Below are 23688 nucleotides of genomic sequence, written 5' to 3'. Positions count from 1 at the left end.
TTCAAACAAGGACGTTTCTTAACATGGGCCGTTGCACAGCAACAGCAGCATAAACCCAGATTTCTGCTCTTCCTGGACCAGCAAACAACTTAGACTGGATATCATACCTACAGCCTTGCGAATGACTCTGCACTTCGGCAAGCTTTCTCATGGGTTATACCATGGAGTCTTGGGGAACACATATCAAACTTCACGTCCAAGTCCCCATTAATATGTATCTATCTCAAGTTGCTGATACTAACAGATCTTAGCGTTTGTTCTGTTTTAGGATTTATCCACCAATGAGGCAACAGCATTAAGAACCTCTACGGTTGGCTGGCACCCTTCCATCTATGAAAGATGATGGACACGCAGCAAACAATCCATTTAGGTGGGGTGTCTTCTCTCGGTGCACCTTTGCTGATGGCTGTGAAGACCAATTGTTGAGAGGCAGATCATGCCACAAGTGCCACACGTGAAGCTGCCAAGTGACAATGTGAGTTGTTGTTTTTGACGCTTGTTGCCATGCTGCTGTAGCAACTGGTCATCGTGGTAGTGCACACCCAGTCCACAGGATGTGTCATCATTTCCCTCTTTCGCCAGCTAGTGACTCTCAAGTGCGATAGTTGACATTTAGGGCCTTCATGTCACGTTGCAAGCATCCTTGAACCGGAGCTTTGGATGCCCCACTGATCGCCTGGCCCTGGTTACCTCACCATACAGAAAGTCCTTGGGTATGTGACCATTTTCCACCCTGCAGACATGTCCGATCCACTGAAGCTGCCTCTGATTAGTGCCAAAACACTTGGGAGCTCTGCCTTTGAGAGGACTGCTGAATTTGTGATTTTGTCCTGCCAGGATATGCCCACAATGTGCTGCAGACAACAAAGATGCAAGTTATTGAGCTTCTTTTCCTGGTAGCTGCAAGCTGCCCATTTTTCATAGCCCTACAGCAAGGTGCTGAAAACATAGGTCTTATAAATCATCAGCTTGGTCCTAAGGGTCAGCTTGGTGTAATCCCATGTGAGTTTCACAAGTCGGTCAAAGGTGGTAGCTGCTTTCCCTATGCATTTATTGAGCTCCGCATCAAGAGCCAGATTGTCTGTCACCATGGACCCAAGGTATTTGCTAACCACTTCCAGTGGGATGTTGTTTATTGTGATCAGGGGTGGAGATACAATACCTTGTCCCATGACCATGGTTTTCTTGATGCTTATAGTCAAGAAGAACAAGTTACAGGCATGGGAGAGATAGTCCATGAGTCTTTGTAGCAGAGTTTCCATGTGAGCGACTAGCACAGCATCATCAGCTTAGAGGAGTTCTCCAAGAAACTCTAAGCTCTCAAAATTCAAAAAGGGCAAAGCAACAAATAAGAAATACAAACACATTTAGGAATGTGTTGCTTGGTCTTTGAGGAGCACTGCTATTATATCTAGATAATGCCTCGATCCACTGGAAGGTGATTAGGTTCTTAATAGCCTAGGTCATCAGTAGCATATTACCTTTTTGATGATATTATCTTACTTAGTGGAAATTTAAAAAATAACTTTAGATTTTTTTTTACAATTTTGAAAATAGTGGATTTAAAGACAAGCATTCCAGTGCAAGATGAGTGGGAAGGATAGAGAGACAGCTGACAAGTTTGGATCAGAGATTGCAAATATAAATAACAGGTCAAAGGTATGGATAGACAAGGACTTTGTGAGGAAAAATATTTAATTCCCTGGTCCCTAATCATGCTCTCCCGGTGTGGAACTTAACCCGTCGGGAGCACATATCGGGGATCACAAGCTCTGCATCGCACAGCTGAGGGAACAATTAGAAAATATACCCTGGAATATGCATGGCTCAATCTTTCTATTCAGGGATTGCAGCTCCGATCAGGAAATGAGCCATGGCCAAATGAATTCAAACTTTCATTTCAAAAACTTTAATGCTTTGAAAATAAACAGCCTGGAATGTATTGTTATAAGGAATATTCAAGGATTAGAAAGGAAGAACTTTCATTTATAAAGCCATTCATCACATCCCCAGGATGTTCTGAAATGCTTGAATTCCAATGAATTTTTTTCTCCTTTTCACCATGGACGTCCAATCTCTCTACACCTCCATCCCCCAGGATGGTCTGAGAGCTCTCCGCTTCCTCCTTGAATGGAGGCCCAACCATCCTCCATCCACCACCACTCTGCTCCACCTGGCTGAACTTGTTCTCATGTTGAACAACTCCTCCTTCAACACCACTCACTTTCTGCAAATAAAAGGTGTTGCTATGGGTAACCATATGGGTCCTAGCTATCCCTGCCTTTTTGTAGGATATGCAAAACATTCTTTGTTCCAGTCCTACTCCGGCTCCCTCCCTCACCTCTTTTTCCAGTGCATTGATGACTGTATTGGTGCCATTTCCCGCTCTTACCCTGAACAGGAAAATTGCATTGACTTTGCTTCCAATTTCCACCCTTCTCTCCTTTCCATATGGTCCATCTCTGACTTTTCCCTTCTTTAACTTCTCTGTCTCCATTTCTGGAGATAGGCTATCAATCAATATTCACTATAATCCCACAGACTCCCACAGCTACCTTGACTACACTTACTCACACACTGTTCCATTCTCCCAGTTTCTCCATCTCTGGTGCATCTGTTTTGATGATGCAGCCTTCCATACTAGCGTGCTCCTTTTTCCTCATACGAGAATTCCCCACCCACTGTGGTTAACAGGACCCTCGACCATATCCATTCTATTTCAAGCACTCCTGGTCCCATGCCTTCCCCTCCCTCCCAGAATCACAACAGGGATCCCCTTGTCTTCATCTTCCACCCCATCAGCCTCCGTATTCAATGGATCATCCTTCGCATTTCTCCCACCTCCAGGGTGATGCCACCACCAAACACATTTTCCTCTCCCCTCTCCTTTCAGCATTCTAAAGGGACTGTTCCCTCCACAATTCCCTGATCCACTCTTCAGTCACACTTAACACATGCTCCCTTTCCTACAGGACTTTTCCATGAAAGTGCAGGGGATGCAACATCTGCCCTTTTACCACCTCCTTTCTTACAGTGCAAGGCCCCAAACACTCCTTCCAGTTGAAACAGCAATTTACTTGTACTTATTTCAATTTAGTTTACTGTATTTGCTGCTCATGATGTGGTCTCCTCTACAACGGCAAGACCAAGGCAAACTGGGTCACTGCTTTGCGGAGCACTTTCTTTCAGACGACAAGCATGACCCCGAGCTTTCAGTCACCTATCATTTTAATTCTCCACCTTGCTCCCACTCTGACATTTCTGTTCCTGTCCTGCTGCAGTGTTCCAATAAAGCTCAATGCAAGCTCGAGGAACAGCACCTCATTTTTCGACTGGACACTACACAGCCTTCTGGACTCAACATTGAGCTCATTAATGTTAGATCAAAACCCGCCCCCTTTTTCTCAATTTTCTTTGCTGGTTTCATTTTTTCTCTTGTTGCTCTCTTGTTTCCTTTACTTTGCTATTCTGGATCCTGCCATTCCACCCTCCCCTAAACGCATATTTTGTTTCTTGTCCAATTCACACTCCTTTTGGTCTTGCAGCATGAAACCTTTGTCATTTAATCTCACCCTATCACAGGCTTTTCCCTTTTGTTCTTCTTCCAACCTCCCCCTTTCACTCGCTCAAAACCTATTACATTTCTAACATTTCCGAGTTCCAATGAAAGGTCACAGACCTGAAAGATTAACTCTGTTTCTCTCTCCACAGATGCTGCCAGACTCACCGAGTGGGTGGTATTTAATCTAGCCAGCGGGAGCTGGTAGCATGGCGGGGGGTGGGGAACTGTAGAAGTGGGAAGGCTCGTTGCCTTCCTGACTCGGTCCAATTTAACCAGGGATGGGGAATATCAAGGACAGCCTTCCTGCTCAGAGGCCAATTGAGGCCCATACAAAGCATTCCATTTCCCACACTGGCATTGACAAACAGCATACATATTCAGTCTCTGACTAAATAGCTTTGTACACCAAGCACCAGCATTTAAAGGCTCTGCAAAATTGTAAGGCTGATCTTTCAAGTTTGGCTGCGGGGTGGAAGCCTGATCTGTAATGTAAGTGGATAGAATATCATAAGCTGTGCGACCGCCAACTCCTGGTGATGTTTCCTGGCCACTAACACACACTTGGGGGAATTACCCCCTGTGTTTGACACACTGGCATTTGACAAGGATGCTGGAGTGCTGCTGTCCTTTTCTCACTGTGAAAGACAGCAGGTTTATTTAGCTCTAAAATGTTAGCAAACATTATAAATCATTCAGAATAAAATCAGGTATGTGCAGTTAAATAATATCACAACACAGTGAAAATTTTTTACTATCAATATTTATTGATTAACATTTTTCAGGCAATGCTTCAAGCACACCCCTACTTTGGATACATCTTGGCACAGTTAGAGCTCATTGAGCTGTGGTTACATTGTGCTTTGTTACAAGAGAGATATTCCCATGCTGTCAGAGCAACTTGATTGATAATGACATGCTATATGGGTCTTCACTGTCTGCTCTGAGTTAATCATAAGATTGCAATTATTTGATGTCCTTTTTATCCTTCAGTTCTTTTGAATCATTTGTACGTGGGTTGCTGTTGGAGGTAAACGCTTGTTTGTCGTAGGTAATCCATGTAGCTTCTGATATGCTCCCTACAAAGGACACAGTAGAAATACAGGCTTAGGCAGACTACAATCACAGGGATATATTAGCACAGACCTTCTGAAGGTGAAAAGAGTTTTCCAAAAGAGCTGCAGCGTTGCAAGGGCAGCCTCCAAATGAGACAGAAATCAACCTTGCAATATTTCTGGAACTCTATATTTTCTCAGAATATATGTTGATGACATTACAAGAGGCCAATAAGGCAACAGCCACTAACCTCATCTCCCAAAAAACCTGAAATACACTACAGTGGAACAAATCTCTTACAACAGTTTTAATTTTTCTAAAAAAAAAAGTTACTTATTGCGGCAAATTATGTGACTTTGAACCATTGGCAAAACTCAAGGGCATGATTTCCTGGCCATGCAGTGCGCACCAAATATGCTGATGGGAAGGCTGCTGCTGGGAGCCTGAAGTCAGAACATTATCCCTAATACAATCCGAGCACAGATTTTATTCCTTTGGAGAAACAAAACTATCAGACTGACCCCATATTTAAATAATTGTATCTGGAAGGAGGAGAGAGAGTATTTACTTATAAGATTAGTGCCAGTTGTTTAAGGAATGCACTGAACAAGGGAGGAATTTCAAGATAATGCAAGCAGCAGAAATTTTGCAGAAGGGACATTTTGTCAAGTCAGACACATTGGAGTAAATGCTCATCTTAACAATCAGGCAATCTAACGTTCAGTGGAAAAATTCTAATTTTAAAAGAAAATACCCCTCACCCCCAATCCCACTCTGGAGACTACACCTTTACATGGCATGAAGGCTTGCATGCTGCTATGACCCTGTGAGTTATGCTGCCAAGAATATAACTACCGTTAGGGTCAGACATATTGAAAGGTGGGGGCCAGAGGAGAGAAAGCTCACCAGTCTTCCTGGTAGAGGTTGTGAGTCGGGCTCTCTCCGTGTAAAGGTGCCTTTTGTTATAGAAACAACCCAGAGACAAGATGGGCTGGATTTTACAGACCCCCCCCCCCCCCAAAGTTGGGGGTTGTGGCAGGGGGAGCTGGAAACCGTCTCCGGGAGAGGCTCACCATGGGCCTTGACGCTGGGAAGGCCCAGCCCGATATTGCCGGTAGCGGCAAGGCCTCGTGGCGGCCCCCGCCACTTGGCAACGGGAGCAGCATTATCATCGTCAAAAAATACAAATAAATTCATTAAATACTTACCCGTGCCTGTCGACGGTTCCGGTGCCATATTGCTGGTGGCGGCTGGTACTACTGTGCCTTCAGATCTCCGTTCAGAGATCCGATGCGGGACACTGGTGGGGAGGGGGGAGCAGGTAAATATTTCAGTGCGGTGGGGGGGGGGGAACGCGTGGAGCGGGGTCAAACTATTCTGATTGGTGGAGGGGATGGTGGGAAGGGGTTGAAGTTAAAAGTTAATGAACTTTGTGAGGGGGGGAAGAGAAGGTCAGGTACACAAGGTTAATATTTTGGGGGGGGTGAGAAGGCAAAGACTGAACTGAATAGATATTGTGAGGGTGGGAGAGGGGATAGAAACATTTCTTTAAGTTTTTAAATTAAATCTAAAATGCCCATTCTTCTAAATATTTAAATGAAATATAAGGGCTGGAAGCCCTTTAAAAATGGCACCTCCACAGTGGCTTCTATCTCCACCACCCTTTCAGGCAGTGAGTTTCAGACTCCCACCACCCTCTGGGTGAAAAGAAATTTCTCCTCAACTCCCCTCTAACCCTTCTACCAATTACTTTAAATCTATGCCCCCTGGTTAATGACCTCTCTGCTCAGGGAAATAGGTCCCTCCGTCCACTCTATTTAGACCCCGTATAATTTTATATATCTCAATTATATCTCGCCTCAGCCTCCTCTGTTTCAAAGAAATCAATTACAGCCTATCTTACCTCAAAGCTAAAATTCTCCATTCCTGGCAATATCCTCATGAATCTCATCTGCACCCTCTTTCGTGCAAGCACATTCATCCTGTAAGGCAATGACCGGAACTGTATGCAGTACTCTCGCTGTGGCCTAACTAGTGTTTTATATAAAAGCACGCACTGAGCTCTTCTTCCATCGCCTTCACCTCTGCACCCACTTCTTTGTCCAGGAATTCACACCCATCACAGTGGACCTTTTCACCCATTTCCAGTATTCTCCCTACACCCGGACCCCTCCCTCTGTCCTCTTACTCTCTCTTGATCTTTTCATCGAGAATTGCTGGCATGGTATCAATCCTCTCAATTTCTCTGCTCCCCTCACTCACTCTAACCTGTCTCCCTCTGAACTTGCTGCACTCCATTCTCTCAGGTCCAACACTAGCATTGCCATCAAATCTCCTGACAAGGGCGGAGCTGATATTGCCTGGCGAACTGACCTCTATCTTGCAAAGGCTGACACCAACTCTCCAACACTTCCTCCTACCTTTCCCTGGACCCTGACCCCACCACCTAACATCAAGACATTGTCTCCAGGTATGTTACCGACCTCATCTCCTCTGGAGATCTTCTCTCCATGCCTCTAACATTAGAGTCCCCAAACCTGTACAACGCACTTCTACCTCCTTCCGAAGATCCAGAAACAGGACAGCCGTGGGAGATCCATTGTTTCAGTCTGTTCCTGCCTTATTGAACTGACCAGGTTCTACAACACAAGCATGGTGTTGAAATAAACAAGACTGACTGCAGCCTGTTCCAAGGTTAAACTGTGATTCTTTCCAATATCTGGGAACCAGAAACAACATAAAGATGAAACATGGTGGCAGCGAGTGTCTGTGAGCAAACCTACAACATTTTTAAAAGCATCAGATTGAAAAAAGTGACCCAAATTAGTGACAGAGAGACAGAAAAACTGAGTGACTCGTACAAAGACTCTAAAAAAAAAATCGAAATGTCAGCTGGGACAGGAATGAAGGCACTGCGACAGCCCATAATGAATTGGGGAGCTGATGATGTCGTAGAAGTTTAAACTAAAGTGCAATTTGGCATTCAATAGTTTCCTAAAAGGCACTAGTGAAGAGGAGAGGGTCCTTCTGTGGGCTGGAGATAAAGGAGTAAATTTATTTAACAGCTGGGACCTAAGCAAAGAGGACTGCAGAAACCCAGACAAAATTTTTGAAAGATTCAGCACCCATCTCCAGCCAAAATCAAATCATCTGATATACCGATATGAATTTCAAGGCCTCAAATAGGAACTAGGTGAGCCTATTGACAATTCTGTAGCAAGATTGAAAAATGCAGCCAGAAAATGTAAATTTAAGGACATAGATACACAGCTGATAGATCAGTTCATTCGGGGTTCTGTACATCCTGAAGTAGAGAAAGCTCTAATCGGACAGGACAAGTTCAAAATATCGCAGGCTGTATACACTGCCAGAGCACATGAAGCCACGAGCAGACAGATGAAGACTCTGACCTCCCAAATGGCTAGCCTTCAGTTAAGCCAAGAGACAGGCAGCAGGGTTGATGCAATGAAACAACACTAAAGAATGTATACCAAACAGAGAGAAAGATGTGCAGGATCTGTGGACGACCACATGACTTGACAGATAGAAGCAAAAAGATCTGGTGCAAGTGTACCCACAGTGTTTTGATGAGATGGTTGGGTGCTTCGAAGATTTTGAGTATCACATCACTATTGACCTAGCGATGAAACCAGTGATACACCCTTCACGTAAAGTACCAACAGAACTAAAAGGAAAGCTTGAATGAGAGCTCCAAGAAATGGAAGGAAAGAAGGTGATTGCCAGAGTCACAGAGCCTGCAGACTGGGTAGATTCCATCGTGGTGACAGAGAAGCCAAATGGATGGCTAAGAATTTGCCTAGATTCCAAAGATCTGAACCAAGCAATAAAGAGAGATCACTACCCTATTCCAACATTGGAAGAAATCACACCAGCACTGGCAGGGGCAAAAGTTTTCAGCAAGCTTGATGCCAGAAATGGTGACTGGAATGTGAAGCTAGACACAGAATCTTCATTTTTGACAACATTCAATACACCCTTTGGACAGTACAAATGCCGACATCTACTCTTTGGCCTCAAAGTGATCCAGGATGTGTTCCGACAGAGAGTAGATGAGACATACAGGGGATGCAAAGGAGCAGTCGGCATAGCTGATGATATCCAGATATATTGTGTAGATGGAAAAGATCATGACAACCATCGACATGAAGTCATGGAGAGAACCAGGAAAGCTGGGATTAAGCTAAATGCAGACAAATGCATTCTGAAAGTGACAGAATGCCAGTTCTTCAGAATGGTGTATACACCTGACGGAGTTAAGCCAAGCCCTGAAAGAATCTCAGCCATCTAGTCATAGAGTCAGAGAGTCGTACAGCATAGAAACAGGCCCTTTGTCCCACCGCATCCATGCCGACCATACTGTGTATCTATACTAATCCCACCTGCCTGCATTAATTCCATATCCCTCTATGCCTTGCTCATTCAAGTACCTGTCCAGATGCCTCTTAAATGTCGCTACTGTTCCTGCCTCCACCACCTCCTCAGGCAGCTCATTCCAGATACCCACTACTCTTTGTGTGAAAAATTTACCCCTTTGATTCCCTTTAAACCTCCTCCCTATCACCTTAAATCTATGCTCTCTAGTTTTAGTCACCCCTACCATGGGAAACAGACTCTGGCTATCTACCCTATCTATGCCTCTCATAATTTTATATACCTCTATCACGTCCCCTCTCAGCCTCCTTCACTCCAGGGAAAACAGACCCAGCCTATCCAATCTCTCTTTATAACTCAAACCCTCCAAACCAGGCAACATCCTTGTGAATCTTTTCTGCACCCTCTCTAGCTTAGTCACATCTGTCCTGGAGTGCGGTGACCAGAGCTGCACACAGTACTCCAAATGCGGCCTAACCAATGTCATGTACAACTGTAACATGACGTCCCAACTCTTGTACTCAGTGCCTTGGCCGATGAAGGCTAGCATGCCATACGCCTTCTTCACCACCTTGTCTCCCTGTGTTGCCACTTTCAGGGAACTATGTACTTGCACCCCAAGGTCTCTCTGCTCAACAACACTCCCCAGGGCCCTGCCATTCACTGTATATGTCCTGCCCTGGTTTAACGTCCCAAAATGCATCACTTCACACTTGTCTGCATTAAATTCCATTTGCCACTTCCTTGCCCACTTTCCCAGTTGATCTATATCCTGTTGTAACCTTAAACAACCTTCTTCACTGTCCACTATACCACCAATTTTGGTGTCATCCGCAAACTTACCAATCATGCCCCTTATATATTAATGACTTGGATGTGAATGTATGACAAACAACATAGGGCCCAGCACCGATCCCTGTGGCACACCACTGGTCACCGGCCTCCAATCTGAAAAACAATCCTCCACTACTACCCTCTGCCTCCTATCACCAAGCCAATTTTGTATCCAATTTGCTAGCTCACCCTGGATCCCATGTGTTCGAACCTTCGAGACCAGCCTACCATGCGGGACCTTGTCAAAGGCCTTGCCAAAGTCAATGTAGACAACGTCCATCGCCCTGTCCTCGTCAATCGCCCTGTCCTCGTCAATCCACTTGGTCACCTCCTCAAAAAACTCAATCAAATTCGTGAGATATGATTTCCCACGCACAAAGCCATGCTGACTATCCCTAATCAGACCATGCCTTTCCAGAGGCATATTAATCCTTCTCTCAGAATCCCTTCCAATAACTTTCCCACCACTGATGTAAGGCTCACCAGCCTGTAGTTCCCTGGCTTATCTCTGCTGCCCTTCTTAAATAAAGGCACAACATTAGCTATCCTCCATTCTTCCGGTACCTCTTCCGTAGCTAACGATGATACAAAAATCTCTGCCAGGGCCCCAGCAATCTCCTCCCTTGCTTCCCATAGCATCCTAGGATACACCTGGTCAGGCCCTGGGGATTTATCCACCTTAATGCAATTCAAAACCTCCAACACCTCCTCCTTTGTAATGCTGATATGCTCCAGGATATCGTTGTTCCCTCCCTTGAACTCACTAGCTTCCATGACCTTCTCCACGGTAAATACGGACGAGAAATACTCATTTAAGACCTCGCCCATTTCCCATAGCTCCACGCATAGCTTACCACACTGATCCTTAAGGGGACCTACTCTCTCCCTAGCTACCCTTTTACTCTTAATATACTTATGGAATCTTTTAGGATTCTCCTTTATCTTATCTGCCAGGGAAATCTTATGGCCCCTTTTCGCCCTCCTAATTTCCTTCTTAAGTGTAGTCCTACATCCCCTATACTCCTCAAGGGACTCGCTCAATCTCAGCTGCCTATACATGACATATGCCTTCTTCTTTGTCCTGACCAGACCCTCAATATCCCTCGTCAACCAAGGTTCCCTAAACTTGCCAGCCTTGCCCTTCCATCTAACAGGAACAGAATCTTTGGGATGGAAGCCCCAAGAGATAAGAGAGTTGAGAAGTTTCCTTGGTTTGATACAATACATGAGCTCCTTTATTCTGCACATGTCGGAACACACAGCGAACCAGCGGGAGCTGATGAAAGAAGATGTAGAATACCTGTGGTCAGAGTCACATGACAGGAGTTTCAACAAACTCAAAAAGATAGTATGCAAGGAGACAAGTCTATCGTACTACGAAAGAAAGAAACCTGTTACTCTGCAAGTAGATGCTTCCACAAAAGGATTGGGAGCAGCCCTGGTACAAGAGGGAAAGCCAATAGCATTTGCTTCCAAAGCTCTGACATCAGCTGAGACAAGATATGCCAACATAGAGAGAGAGAGCTTTTGGCAGTCGTGTATGGATGTGAGAAGTTCCACACATAACTCTATTGGAGCAAGTTCACAGTGGAGAGTGATCATCGTCCACTGAAGCAAATCTACAAGAAAAATCTATGTAAAGCACCAGCAAGACTGCAGAGGTTACTCTTGAGGCTTCAGAGTTATGATTTCACTCTGAAATAAGAGCCAGGAAGAGAAAGGGTGCTGGCAGACACTCTATCTTGGTTGTCATCACAGGAGACACATAAGATAGAAGATCTAGGCATGAAGATTAATCACCGAGTGAACGTAACACCACCGAAACTGAGTCAAATTAGAGATGAGACCAGCAAAGATGATGAGTTACACATGCTATTTCAGCAAGTGATCTAAGGATGGCCTGATAGGATACAGCACACACAGCCAGCAATACGGCAGTACTGGTCTATCAGAGATGACATCTCACTAGAAGATGGTGTTCTGCTGGCTACATCCAGAATAATCATACCCAAAACAATGCAGGAAGAACGTCTCCAAAAGATACACGAAGACCATATGGGAATGGAGAAGTGTAAGCTCAGAGCCAAATCAGCTGTGTACTGGATAGGCACATAGAAAGACATTGAAAATATGGTGTCTACATGCAATGTATGCCAGAAGTACAAAAAATCCCAACAGAAAGAGGAGACGATAGCTACTGAAGTACCACCCAGACCATGGCATATTGTAGGAGTCGATTTATTCACACGTAATCAAGAGTGGTATCTCATAGTCGCAGAACACTACTCAAAATTCCCTTTTGTCTGGAAGATGAAAGACTTGAGAGCCACAACAATAATCTCAGCAGTACAAGTTCTGTTCGTTGAGCAAGGGATTCCTGAAAGGTTAATATGTGACAATGGCACCCAATTTACATCCAGAGAATTTAAGGAATTCGCTGACCAGTATGGGTTCAACACCATCACCTCATCACCACACTACCCACGGGGTCACGGATTTATAGAAAGACACGTCCAGATGGTCAAAAGAACACTTGTGAAATGCCAAGAGATGAAGGAAGACCCAAACCTGGCCTTACTGTCATTCCGATCCACACCTCTCAAGGCTGACATGAAATTACCTGCAGAGCTGTTAAATGGAAGAAGATATAAGACAACTCTGCCAAGCAAAATACATTCTTTAAGTGACCAGGAGGAAGTGAGACAACAACTCACTGAAGCACAGGTAAGAGGAGAGCAACACTTCGACAAATATGCTAAATCCCTACCCGAGGTGTTGAAAGGACAAACTGTACACATACAGGATCCAATCATGAAAACCTGAGCCGAGCAAAAGTTGTTAGTGAAGTTGAGACGCCAAGGTCATAGATCATCGAGACCGAAACCGGTAACCAAATGAGAAGGAACAGAATCCATATTCGATCTACACCTGAGCTGGAACAACAGAAAAGACCATCAACAACACCGGAAACTTCACTATCCAGCGAGACAATATTATCATCACCGGCAAGTGACACAACATCGCCTGTACAGCGTGCCAACTCACCACTGAGAGCAACAAATGCCAAATCTGTAAGATGCAGGCACAACATCTTACCACCCAAGCGATATCATGAATAAAATATAGAAACATAGAAATTAGAAGCAGGAGTAGGCCATTCGGCCCTTCGAGACTGCTCCGTCATTCATTATGACCATGGCTGATCATCCAACCCAGTAACCTGTTCCCGCTTTCCCCCCATATGCTTTGATCCCTTTCACTCCAAGAGCTATATCTAACTCCTCCTTGAAAGCATACAATGTTTTGGCCTCAACGGCTTTCTGTAGTAGTGAATTCCACAGGCTCACCACTCTCTGGGTGAAGAAATTTCTCCTCGTCTCCTGAAAAGTTTACCCCGTATCGTTAGACTATGACCCATGGTTCTGGACTCCACCACCATCGGGAACATCCTTCCCACATCTACCCTGTCAAGTCCTGTTAGAATTTTATAGGTTTCGATGAGATCCCCCCCTCACTCTTCTGAACTCCAGCAAATATATTTATTTATTTAGAGATACAGCACTGAAACAGGCCCTTCAGTCCACTGAGTCTGTGCCGACCAACAACCACCCATTTATACTAATCCTACATTAATCCCATATTCCCTACCACATCCCCACCATTCTCCTACCACCTACCTACACTAGGGGCAATTTACAATGGCCAATTTACCTATCAACCTGCAAGTCTTTGGCTGTGGGAGGAAACCGGAGCACCCGGCAGAAACCCACACGATCACAGAGAGAACTTGCAAACTCCACACAGGCAGTACCCAGAACAGAACCTGGGTCGCTGGAACTGTGAGGCTGCGGTGCTAACCACTGCGCCACTGTGCCGTCCTATAATCCTAACTGACTCAATCTCTCCTCACACGTCAGTCCCGCCATCCCAGAAAACAGTCTGGTAAACCTTCGCTGCACTCCATCTATAGCAAGAACATCCTTCCTCAGATAAGGAGACCAAAACTACACACAATATTCTATGTGTGGCCTCACCAAGGCCCTGTATAATTGCAGCAAGACATCCCTGCTCCTGTACTCGAATCCTCTCGCTATGAAGGCCAACATACCATTTGCCTTTTTTACCACCTGTTGCAAAAAAAAATACATGCTATAAAAGACTCTAAAAAAGGTTAAAATTATTTTCACAAATCGGATGATAATCTTCTTTATTTATATTGACAGTTATATTGATATAGGGGCATTATGGCTGGAATTTTACGCCGCCCCAGCGGGTCGGATGATGGTGTGGGGGCGGCGTAAAATTGAGCGGCAGGCTCCAGGAGGCCTAACGGCTCCGATTCCGCCTCCGACCAAGTTTATGGCGATCTGGCGGGGGGTGGGGGGGGGGCGTGGTGGTGAAAAGCGGCCTGCCCGCCCAAGGCCAATCAAAACCCTTAAGTGTCCACTTAACTGCCACTTAAGGGCCCTCGCCTGCCTCCATGGGTATTTTACCCATGGCAAGCGGGTGTGCTGGGGACGTGAAAGGCCACCCAGCCATAGCTGTCGGCGTTTCCGCACCCCGGGGGCAGGTCCTGGCAATCGGGCACAGGGTGCCTGATTGAGGGCCGCCCCCGCATCCCAACCCAACCTCGGGATCCAAGACGCCCCCCTCCCCCCAAATGACCACCCTAGCCTCACCAGGGCACGACTGATTCCCCTGGTGAGGCTGCCCGAACTTACGTTCTGTCCCGGTTCCATTGCGTCCTCCTCCGTCGGCTGGGCTGCAGGCTCAGCAGTGGCCACCGCTCTCGGTGGCGCTGCTGAGACTAAGAGCTGCCGGCCCACTGATTGGCTGGCAGCTCACTGAGGCGGGACCTCCTCCCTCAAGTGGGTGGAAGTCTCCCCTCGAGCCAATTGAAGCCTGGGGATCCGTAAAACACGGGACGAATCCCCGGGCTGGGCGGGAGCGGGATCGGCACCGACATTTACGTTGGAGTCCGGCTCCTGATCGCCCAGCGTAAAATTCCAGCCTATGTTTTAAAGAAAGAGGGATGTTGTATATGTATATATTGTTATACTAATTGTAAAGTGTTAGGAACTAATTAGCTAGGAACTACTTGTTATGTGTAAGTGTTCCAATGGGGGGGGGCCTCATTCACGGCTGCACTGGGGCGTCATGTTATATGTAACACAAGAACCAATTCAACCAGGTTCTACAGCACAAGCATGGTGTTGAAATAAAGAAGACTGACTCCAACCCTTTCCAAGTTTAAAGTGTCACTCTTTCCAACATCTGGGAACCAGAAATAATATAAAGACAAAACGCTTTCCTTCCTGCCACTATGCCAATTTTGGATCAAACTTGCAACTTTGACTACATCAAACGTGCTACCCTCATCACCCCACCTTGTTACCTCCTCAAAAAATTCAGTCAAGTTAGTCAGACAGAACCTTCCCTTAGTAAATACACGTTGACTGTCCTTGATTAATCCATGTCTTTCTAAATGACGATTTATACTGTCCCTTAGAATGTTTTTCAATAATTTGCCCACCATCGAGGTTAATCTGACTAGCTTATAATTACTCAGGCCATACCTTCCTCCCTTTTTAAACAATACAACGTTAGCTTGTCTTCCAGTCCTCCAGCATCATCCCGATAACTAGTGAGGATTGGAAAATGATGCTCAGAGCCTCTGCTATTCCCTAGGTTGCTTCTCTTAGTAGCCTGGGATACAGTTCTTCTGGGACTGGTGAATTATCTACTTTCCAAGATGCTAAACCACTTAATATGTATTTCCTACTATCTTTAGCCCAACGAATATTTCACACTTTTCCTCCTGAACTATAATGCCTGCATCATTCCCACTCCTTTGTGAAGAAAGATGCAAAGTGTTCATTAGAACCAAGCCCATACCTTCCGTCTCCACACACAGGTTCCCTTTTGGATCTAAATAGGCACTACTCTTTCCTTAGTTATCTTCTTGCTCTTTATGTATTTATAAAACATCTTTGAATTTTCCTTGGTTTTACAAGTCAATATTTTTTCATGCCCTCTCTTTGCTTTCCTAATTTCCTTTTTAATTACACCCCTCCAGAGTCACTATGACACAGAAGGTAACCATTCGGCCCATCAAGTCCATGTCAGCTCTAGGCTTTCTGCAGTATTGAGTTTTCGGTATCAGCTTCTCTTTTTCTTCATTGGTTTGTGGAATGTGGGTGTTGATGGCAAGGCCCGCATTTATTTCCCATCCCTAATTGCCCTTGAGCAGTTGGTGCTGAACTGCCTTCTTGAACTGCTTCAGTCTGTATGCTGTGAGTACTCCAAGGTAGAGTGTTCCAGGGTTTTGACCCAGTGATAGTGAAGGAATGACGATATAGTTTCAAGTCAGGATGGTGCGTTGACATCCAAGAGGTCTAGATTTACAAGTCTACCTATTTTCTTAGTGGGAACATATTTGTTCTGAGCCCGCTCTATCTCTTCCTTGAATGTCACCCCCTGCTTTGACACTGATTTACCTTCAAATAGCTGTTTCCAGTTCACTTTTGCCAAATCACATCTCAGCTTAGTAAAATTGGTCTTTCCCTAATTTAAAACTTTTACTCTTGATCTATCTTTGTCCTTTTGCATAACTTTACTGAATCTAATTGAATTATGATCACTAACACCAAAATGTTCTTCCATTGATACCCCTTTCACTTGTCCAGCTTCATTTACTAAAACTAATTTCAGAACCACCCCTTTTCTTGTTGGGTTTACGACATACTATCTAAAAATAAATGTTGCTCTGAACAGACAGCAGTGGAAAATTGGGTTGCCTCCATTATTCCCTCCAAGCTGTGTGGCCACATGACCACAGCAACCAGAAAGTTTTCGTGAGGCCACACACAAGTCAGCACCTCTAAGTTACCGCGCTCACACACTTAAAGGGCCCACACACTTAAACACATCAGCTGCACACTACAAAAAATAAGTAAAGGGGACGTTGATAGTCTCCTGTGCCACTAGGCACAGGAGATTCCAACTACCTAGTTGATATACCCACAGCAATATTTTGTATCTGGGGCCAGTCTGCCAATGTTTGGAAGATATGAAGAATAATTTGCCGATTTAACATTCAGTGAGTGAGAAACTGTGCTTCACAAGAGCTTATGGAATTCACCGTGTAACCCATTATATAATTTAGTTACATAATCTGTGTTGGGTTGATGAGGTCAGCACTTGCTAGTAGCCCAGACTCCTGAAATTCCTCTCCTGTGCAATTGGAAATTAAAATGTCGAGTGTTCTTGGGCTGATAAGGCTCATTCCATGGACCAGGCACACTGCTGGCAAGAGGCTGTTAATGAGCACAATATTAGGATATCTGCCTTTCTGAATGCAAATTATAAACAGCATTAAACATTTGTATGTGTTTGTTCTGCATTCCCCTTGACTGCATACTGCAACTCACCATTCACATCATGTCAATTTGTTCCATTGTGCATACAATGCTTACATAAAATAACTGATTCAGTACTCACTGTACAACAGATGGATCTGATGCAAAGCCAATCGAACTCAATCCTATATAGTACTGTGCTGTGTCTCTCAAGGATGTCCAATATTCACTTGCCTAAATTGTAATAAACACATTCAGTCAACAAATGTACAACAAAGTGAATGATGCAGTGCTCTTCGGTTTTAAGAAGAAAAATTGTACACAGGTGCACATATTTTTATAATTATTTAGCAATTTTTTTCACATTTTCAGCAGCAGGTAGCAAAAGCAAGAAGGGTAGCAGGGATAAACCAGGTAATTACAGGCCGGTGAGTCTAACATCAGTGGTTGGGAAACTATTGGAAAAAATTCTGAGGTACAGGATTAATCTCCACTTGGAGAGGCAGGAATTAATCAGGGATAGTCAGCATGGCTTTGTTAGAGGGAGATCGTGTCGAACTAACTTGATTGAATTTTTCGAGGAGGTGACAAGATGTGTAGATGAGGGTAAAGCAGTTGATGTAGTCTACATGGACTTCAGTCAGGCTTTTGATAATGTCCCACATGGGAGATTGGTTAAGAAGGTAAGAGCCCATGGAATCCAGGGCAATTTGGCAAATTGGATCCAAAATTGGCTTGGTGGCTGGAAACAGAGGGTAATGGTCGACGGTTGTTTTTGCGAGTGGAAGCCTGTGACCAGTGGTGTACCACAGGGATCGGTGCTGGGACTCTTGCTGTTTGTAGTGTACATTAATGATTTATACGTGAATATAGAAGGTATGATAAGTAAGTTCGCAGATGACATGAAAATTGGTGGTGCCATAGTGAGGAGGAAAGCCTTAGATTACAGGACGATATAGATGGGCTGGTAAGATGGGCAGAGCTGTGGCAATTGGAATTTAATCCTGAGAAGTGTGAGCTGCTGCATTTTGGGAGGACTAACAAAGCAAGGGAATATACAATGGATGGTAGGACCCTAGGAAGTAGAGAAGGTCAGAGGGACCTTGGTGTACTTGTCCATAGATCACTGAAGGCAGCAGCACAGGTAGATAAGGTGGTTAGGAAGGCATATGGGATACTTGCCTTTATTAGCCGAGGCACAGAATGTAAGAGCAGGGAGGTTATGATGGAGCTGTATAAAACGCTAGTTAGGCCACAGCTGGAGTACTGTGTACAGTTCTATTCACCACACTATAGGAAGGATGTGCTTGCACTGGAGAGGGTGCAGAGGAGATTCACCAGGATGTTGCCTGGGCTGGAGCATTTCAGCGATCAAGGGTTACTGAAGAGGCTAGGGTTGTTTTCCTTAGAACAGAGAAGGATGAGGGGGGCCATGATTGACGCATACAAAATTATGAGGGGCATTGATAGGTGTGATAGGAAGAGACTTTTTCCCTTAGTGGAGGGGTCAATAAGCAGGGGGCATAGATTTAAGGTAAGGGGCAGGAGGTTTAGAGTGGATTTGAGGAAAATCTTTTTCACCCAGAGGGTGGTTGGAATCTGGAACGCACTGCCTGAAGCGGTGGTAGAGGCAGGAACCCTCGTAACATTTAAGAAGTGTTTAGATGAGCACTTGAAACGCCATAGCATACAAGGCTACGGGCCAAGTGCTGGAAAATGGGATTAGAATAGTTAGGTGCTTGATGGCCAGCACAGGCACGATGGGCTGAAGGACCTGTTTCTGTGCTGTATAACTCTATGACTCTAAGAGGCGCAACCCTGGATAAAACCAGACCCGAGAGTGGACCTGCAGAAAAGCGAGAGGACCAACCCTGAGATCTGGGTGTCCTAGTGCATGAACTGCAAAAGGTTAGTATGCATGTACAGCATGTAATTAGAGTCATAGAGTTGTACAGTACAGAAACAGGCCCTTCGGCCAATCGTGTCTGTGCTGGCCATACAGCACCCAACTATTCTATTCCCATATTCCTGCACTTGGCCCTGTATGCTATGGCGTTTCAAGTGCTCATCTAAATACTTCTTAAATGTTGTGAAGGTTCCTGCCTCCACCACCACTTCAGGCAGTATGTTCCAGAATCCAACCACCCTCTGGGTGAAAAAATGTTTCCTCAAATCTCCCCTAAACCTCCTGCCCCTTACCCTAAATCTATGCCCCCTGGTTATTGACCCCTCCACTAAGAGAAAAAAGTTTCCTCCTATCTAACCTATCAATGCCCCTCATAATTTTGAATACCTCAATCGTGTCCCCCCTCAGCCTTCTCTGCTCTAAGGAAAACAACCCGAGACTTTTCAGTCTCTCTTCATAACTGAAATGCTCCAGCCCAGGCAACATCCTGGTGAATCTCCTCTGCACCCTCTCCAGTGCAATCACATCCTTCCTATAGTGTGGTGAACAGAACTGTACACAGTACTCCAGCTGTGGCCTAACTAGCGTTTTATATAGCGACATCATAACCTCCCTGCTCTTATATTCTGTGCCTCGGCTAATAAAAGCAAGTATCCCATATGCCTTCCTAACCACCTTGTCTACCTGTGCTGCTGCCTTCAGTGATCTATGGACAAGTACACCAAGGTCCCTCTGACTTCTGTACTTCAAAGAACAAAGAACAGTACAGCACAGGAACAGGCCATTCGGCCCTCCAAGCCTGCGCCGATCTTGATGCCGCCTAAACTAAAACCTTCTGCACTTCCGGGGACCGTATCCCTCTATTCCCATCCTATTCATGTATTTGTCAAGATGCCACTTAAACATCGCTATCGTACCTGCTTCCACTACCTCCCCCAGCAGCAAATTCCAAGCACTCACCACCCTCTGTGTAAAGAACGTGCATCGCACATCCCCTCTAAACTTTGCCCCTCGCACCTTAAACCTATATCCCCTAGTAACTGACTCTTCCACCCTGGGAAAAAGCTTTTGGCTATCCACTCTGTCCATGCCACTCATAACTTTGTAAACCTCTTTCATGTCGCCCCTCTACCTCCGTCGTTCCAGTGAAAACAATCCGAGTTTATCCAACCTCTCCTCATAGCTAATGCCCTCCAGATCAGGCAACATCCTGGTCAACCTCTTCTGTACCCTCTCCAAAGCCTCCACGTCCTTCTGGTAGTGTGGCGACCAGAATTGCACGCAATATTCTAAGCGTGGCCTAACTAAAGTTCTGTACAGCTGCAGCATGACATGCTAATCTTTATACTCTATGCCCCGACTGATGAAGGCAAGCATGCCGTATGCCTTCTTGACTACCTTATCCACCTGTGTTGCCACTTTCAGTGACCTGTGGACCTGTACGCCCCGATCTCTCTGCCTGTCAATACTCCTAAGGGTTCTGCCATTTACTGTATACTTCCCACCTGTATTAGATCTCCCAAAATGCATTACCTCACATTTGTCCGGATTAAACTCCATCTGCCATTTCTCCGCCCAAGTCTCCAACCGATCTATATCCTGCTGTATCCTCTGACAATCCTCATCACTGTCCGCAACTCCACCAACCTTTGTGTCGTCCGCAAACTTACTAATCAGACCAGCTACATTTTCCTCCAAATCTTTATATATACTACAAACAGCAAAGGTCCCAGCACTGATCCCTGCAGAACACCACTAGTCACATCCCTCCATTCAGAAAAACACCCTTCCACTGCTACCCTCTGTCTTCTGTGGCCGAGCCAGTTCTGTAGCCATCTTGCCAGCTCACCTCTGATCCCGTGTGACTTCACCTTTTGTGCTAGTCTGCCATGAGGGATCTTGTCAAAGGTTTTACTGAAGTCCATATAGACAACATCCACTGCCCTTCCTTCATCAATCATCTTCGTCACTTCCTCAAAAAACTCAATCAGGTTCGTGAGACACGACCTCCCCTTCACAAAACCATGCTGCCTAGGGTCCTACCATCCCTTGCCTTGTTAGTCCTCCCAAAATGCATTACCTCGCACTTCTCAGGATTAAGTTCCATTTGCCACTGCTCCACCCATCTTACCAGCCCATCTATATCTCCCTGTAATCTAAGGATTTTCTCCTTTCGTGTCATCTGCAAACTTAATGAGGAAAGCTCACAGAATGTTATCATGGGTAATTGAATACAAAAGTAAGGAGGTATGCTTCAGCTATACAGGGCATTGAAGAGACTACATCTGGAGTACTGTGTGCAGTATTGATCTCTTTATTTAACGAAGGATGTAACTGCATTGGAAGCAGTTCAGAGAAGGTGTAGTAGACTGATACCTGGAATGGGCGTGTTGTCTTATGAGGAAAGGTTGGACAGGCTAGACTTGTACCTGCTGGAGTTTAGAAGAGTAAGAGGCGACTTGATTGAAACATATAAGATGCTGAGGGGTCTTGACAGGGTGGATATGGAAAGGATGTTTCCTCTTGTGGGAGAATCTAGAACTAAGGGTCACTGTTTAAAAATAAGGGGTTGCCCATTTAAGACAGAGATGAGGAGAAATTCTTACTCTCAGAGGGTCATGAGTCTTTGGAACTCTCTTCCTCAAAAGGAAGCAGAGTCTTTGAATATTTTTAAGGCAGATGTAGATAGATTCTTGATAAGCAAGAGGTGGAAGGTTATTGGGGGTAGGTGGGAATGTGGAGTTGAGGTTACAATCAGATCAGCCATGATCTTGTTGAATGGTGGAGCAGGCTTGAGGGGTCGAGTGGCCTACTCCTGCTCCTAATTCGTATGTCCGTAACCCAGGATAAAACAAGGCCCAAAAGCACACCTGCGGGAGGGTGAGAGGAGTGACCTAGGATAAAAGCAGGCCCGATAGTAGACCTGCAGGAGAGGGAGAGAAGTGACTCAGTCTAAAACCAGGCCTGAGAGTGGACCTGCGGGAGAGGGAGAGGAGTGACCCAGGATCAATGGTCGGCAACATGTCTGTAAATGGACACCAGTGTCCTTGGTAAAACATTTTGTGGTAAGTGACTGGTAATTTCAGGGATGAGTTATTTCCCATTGACTTCTTCTTTCCGACCAGAAAGTCTTTAAAAATAAAATTACACAGTCATTTGCACAACTGAATTGGAATTTTTAAGTTCAGATCTTTATCTAATGTTAATTAACACCCTTTCCATAGTCACGACTGATAGGTGCTGAGAGCGGGAACAGCAGTTTCCAAACTTCAGACAGATCCGCAGTTTTCCAATGGGCCTTTATAAAAAATTGGAACCTGCTGGAAAGCCCTGAATCTGTCCAAAGTGCAGAAACCACTGTTCTGCTCTCGGCAACAGTCAGAGTCGGGGAGGGTGGGGAAGAGGACAGAGAAAAAGGGGTGCACAGGGAGAGAGGGGGTCACTGGGAGATAGAGGGCAGGCAGAGAGAGAAAGAGAGAGAGATGGGGCATAGTGAGAAAGAGGGAGAGAGGGGCAACACAGAGAGGGGGATGACACACAGAGGGGGAGACAACACAGATGGGGGGATGGCACAGAGAAGGGAGATTGACACAGAGAGGGGAGGGAATACAGAGAGGGGGAATCACAGAGGGGGGGACAACACAGAAGGGGGAACACAGAGAGGGAGGGGCAGAGAGACAGACACAGAGAGAGAAAGGAGGGCGAGAGAGTGATCAAGTTCACTCCTGACAGATGGACATCTACCTGGAATACTCCATATCCATACAAGACACTGACCACTTATACAAGCAAAAATTGCTAGGTATCTCACTAAATCAGTGTCCAACATAGTAACCAGAAAGTAAGTCAATAAATGAAAGCTTCTTCACAAAAATGCACATTTGTTGTCGTTTTGATTAATAGTAAGATAAATTTTTAATGCTTTTATCTTTCCAAAATTGTCTCACCAGTCCCCTACGTAAGACAAAAATAGTAATGTCCCCTCCAAGTAAAAAGGTTGGACACCCCTGCTTCAAGCCTTTAACCTTGTGTTTAAAAAAAAAACTGAGCAGCTAGGTTATTTTTAAACACAAGTTTAAAGGCTTGTGTTATGTAAACTCATTTTAAAATGGCAAAAGTCACTTAGGAAATGTCTCGATTTCTATGCTCTGGCATGCATTACTTTCACTTGTGACACAAGCTCAATGACATGTTGAAGGTTGCTGGACTTTACTTCTATATAAATGCCCGCTGCTATCCAGCTCAGCTATTTTCAATCTATATTAATGACTTGGATGAAGGGTTAACGAGCAATGTATCCAAATTTGCTAAAGCTAGGCAGGAATGTAAGCTGTGACGAGGACACAACAGGCTGCAAAGAGAAGTAGACAGGTTAAGGGAGTGGGCAACAAGATGTTAGATGGAATATAATGTTGTGAAGTGTGAGGTTATTCATTTTGGTAGAAAGAATAGAAAAACAGAATATCTTTTAAAAAGCATGAAACTTCTGAATATTGATGTTCAGCGAAGCATGGGTACCCTCGTACAAGGAACATGAAAAGTTAGCAAGCAATTAGGAAGGCAAATTGCATGTTGGCATTTAT

General features: G+C 45.0%; 1 protein-coding gene across 1 annotated transcript in view; it reads right to left on the bottom strand.

The window, feature by feature from the left end:
- Positions 1–4371: 4371 nt before the first annotated feature.
- The window catches only part of LOC137371007 (uncharacterized protein C3orf85-like), a 67155-nt gene continuing 47838 nt past the window's right edge, over positions 4372–23688 (bottom strand). The window contains exons 4-5 of the mRNA XM_068032907.1: positions 17342–17433; positions 4372–4638 (exon numbers count right to left, since the gene is read on the bottom strand). Of these exons, the coding sequence (XP_067889008.1) occupies positions 4563–4638; positions 17342–17433 (168 nt within the window). The 3' untranslated portion in view covers positions 4372–4562. The remainder of the gene's footprint in view (positions 4639–17341; positions 17434–23688) is intronic.

Source organism: Heterodontus francisci, chromosome 6 (assembly GCF_036365525.1).
Source record: "Heterodontus francisci isolate sHetFra1 chromosome 6, sHetFra1.hap1, whole genome shotgun sequence".
Taxonomy (NCBI): Eukaryota; Metazoa; Chordata; class Chondrichthyes; order Heterodontiformes; family Heterodontidae; genus Heterodontus; species Heterodontus francisci.
Note: the sequence above shows the minus strand (reverse complement) of the source record. Positions and strands in the feature narration are given on the sequence as shown.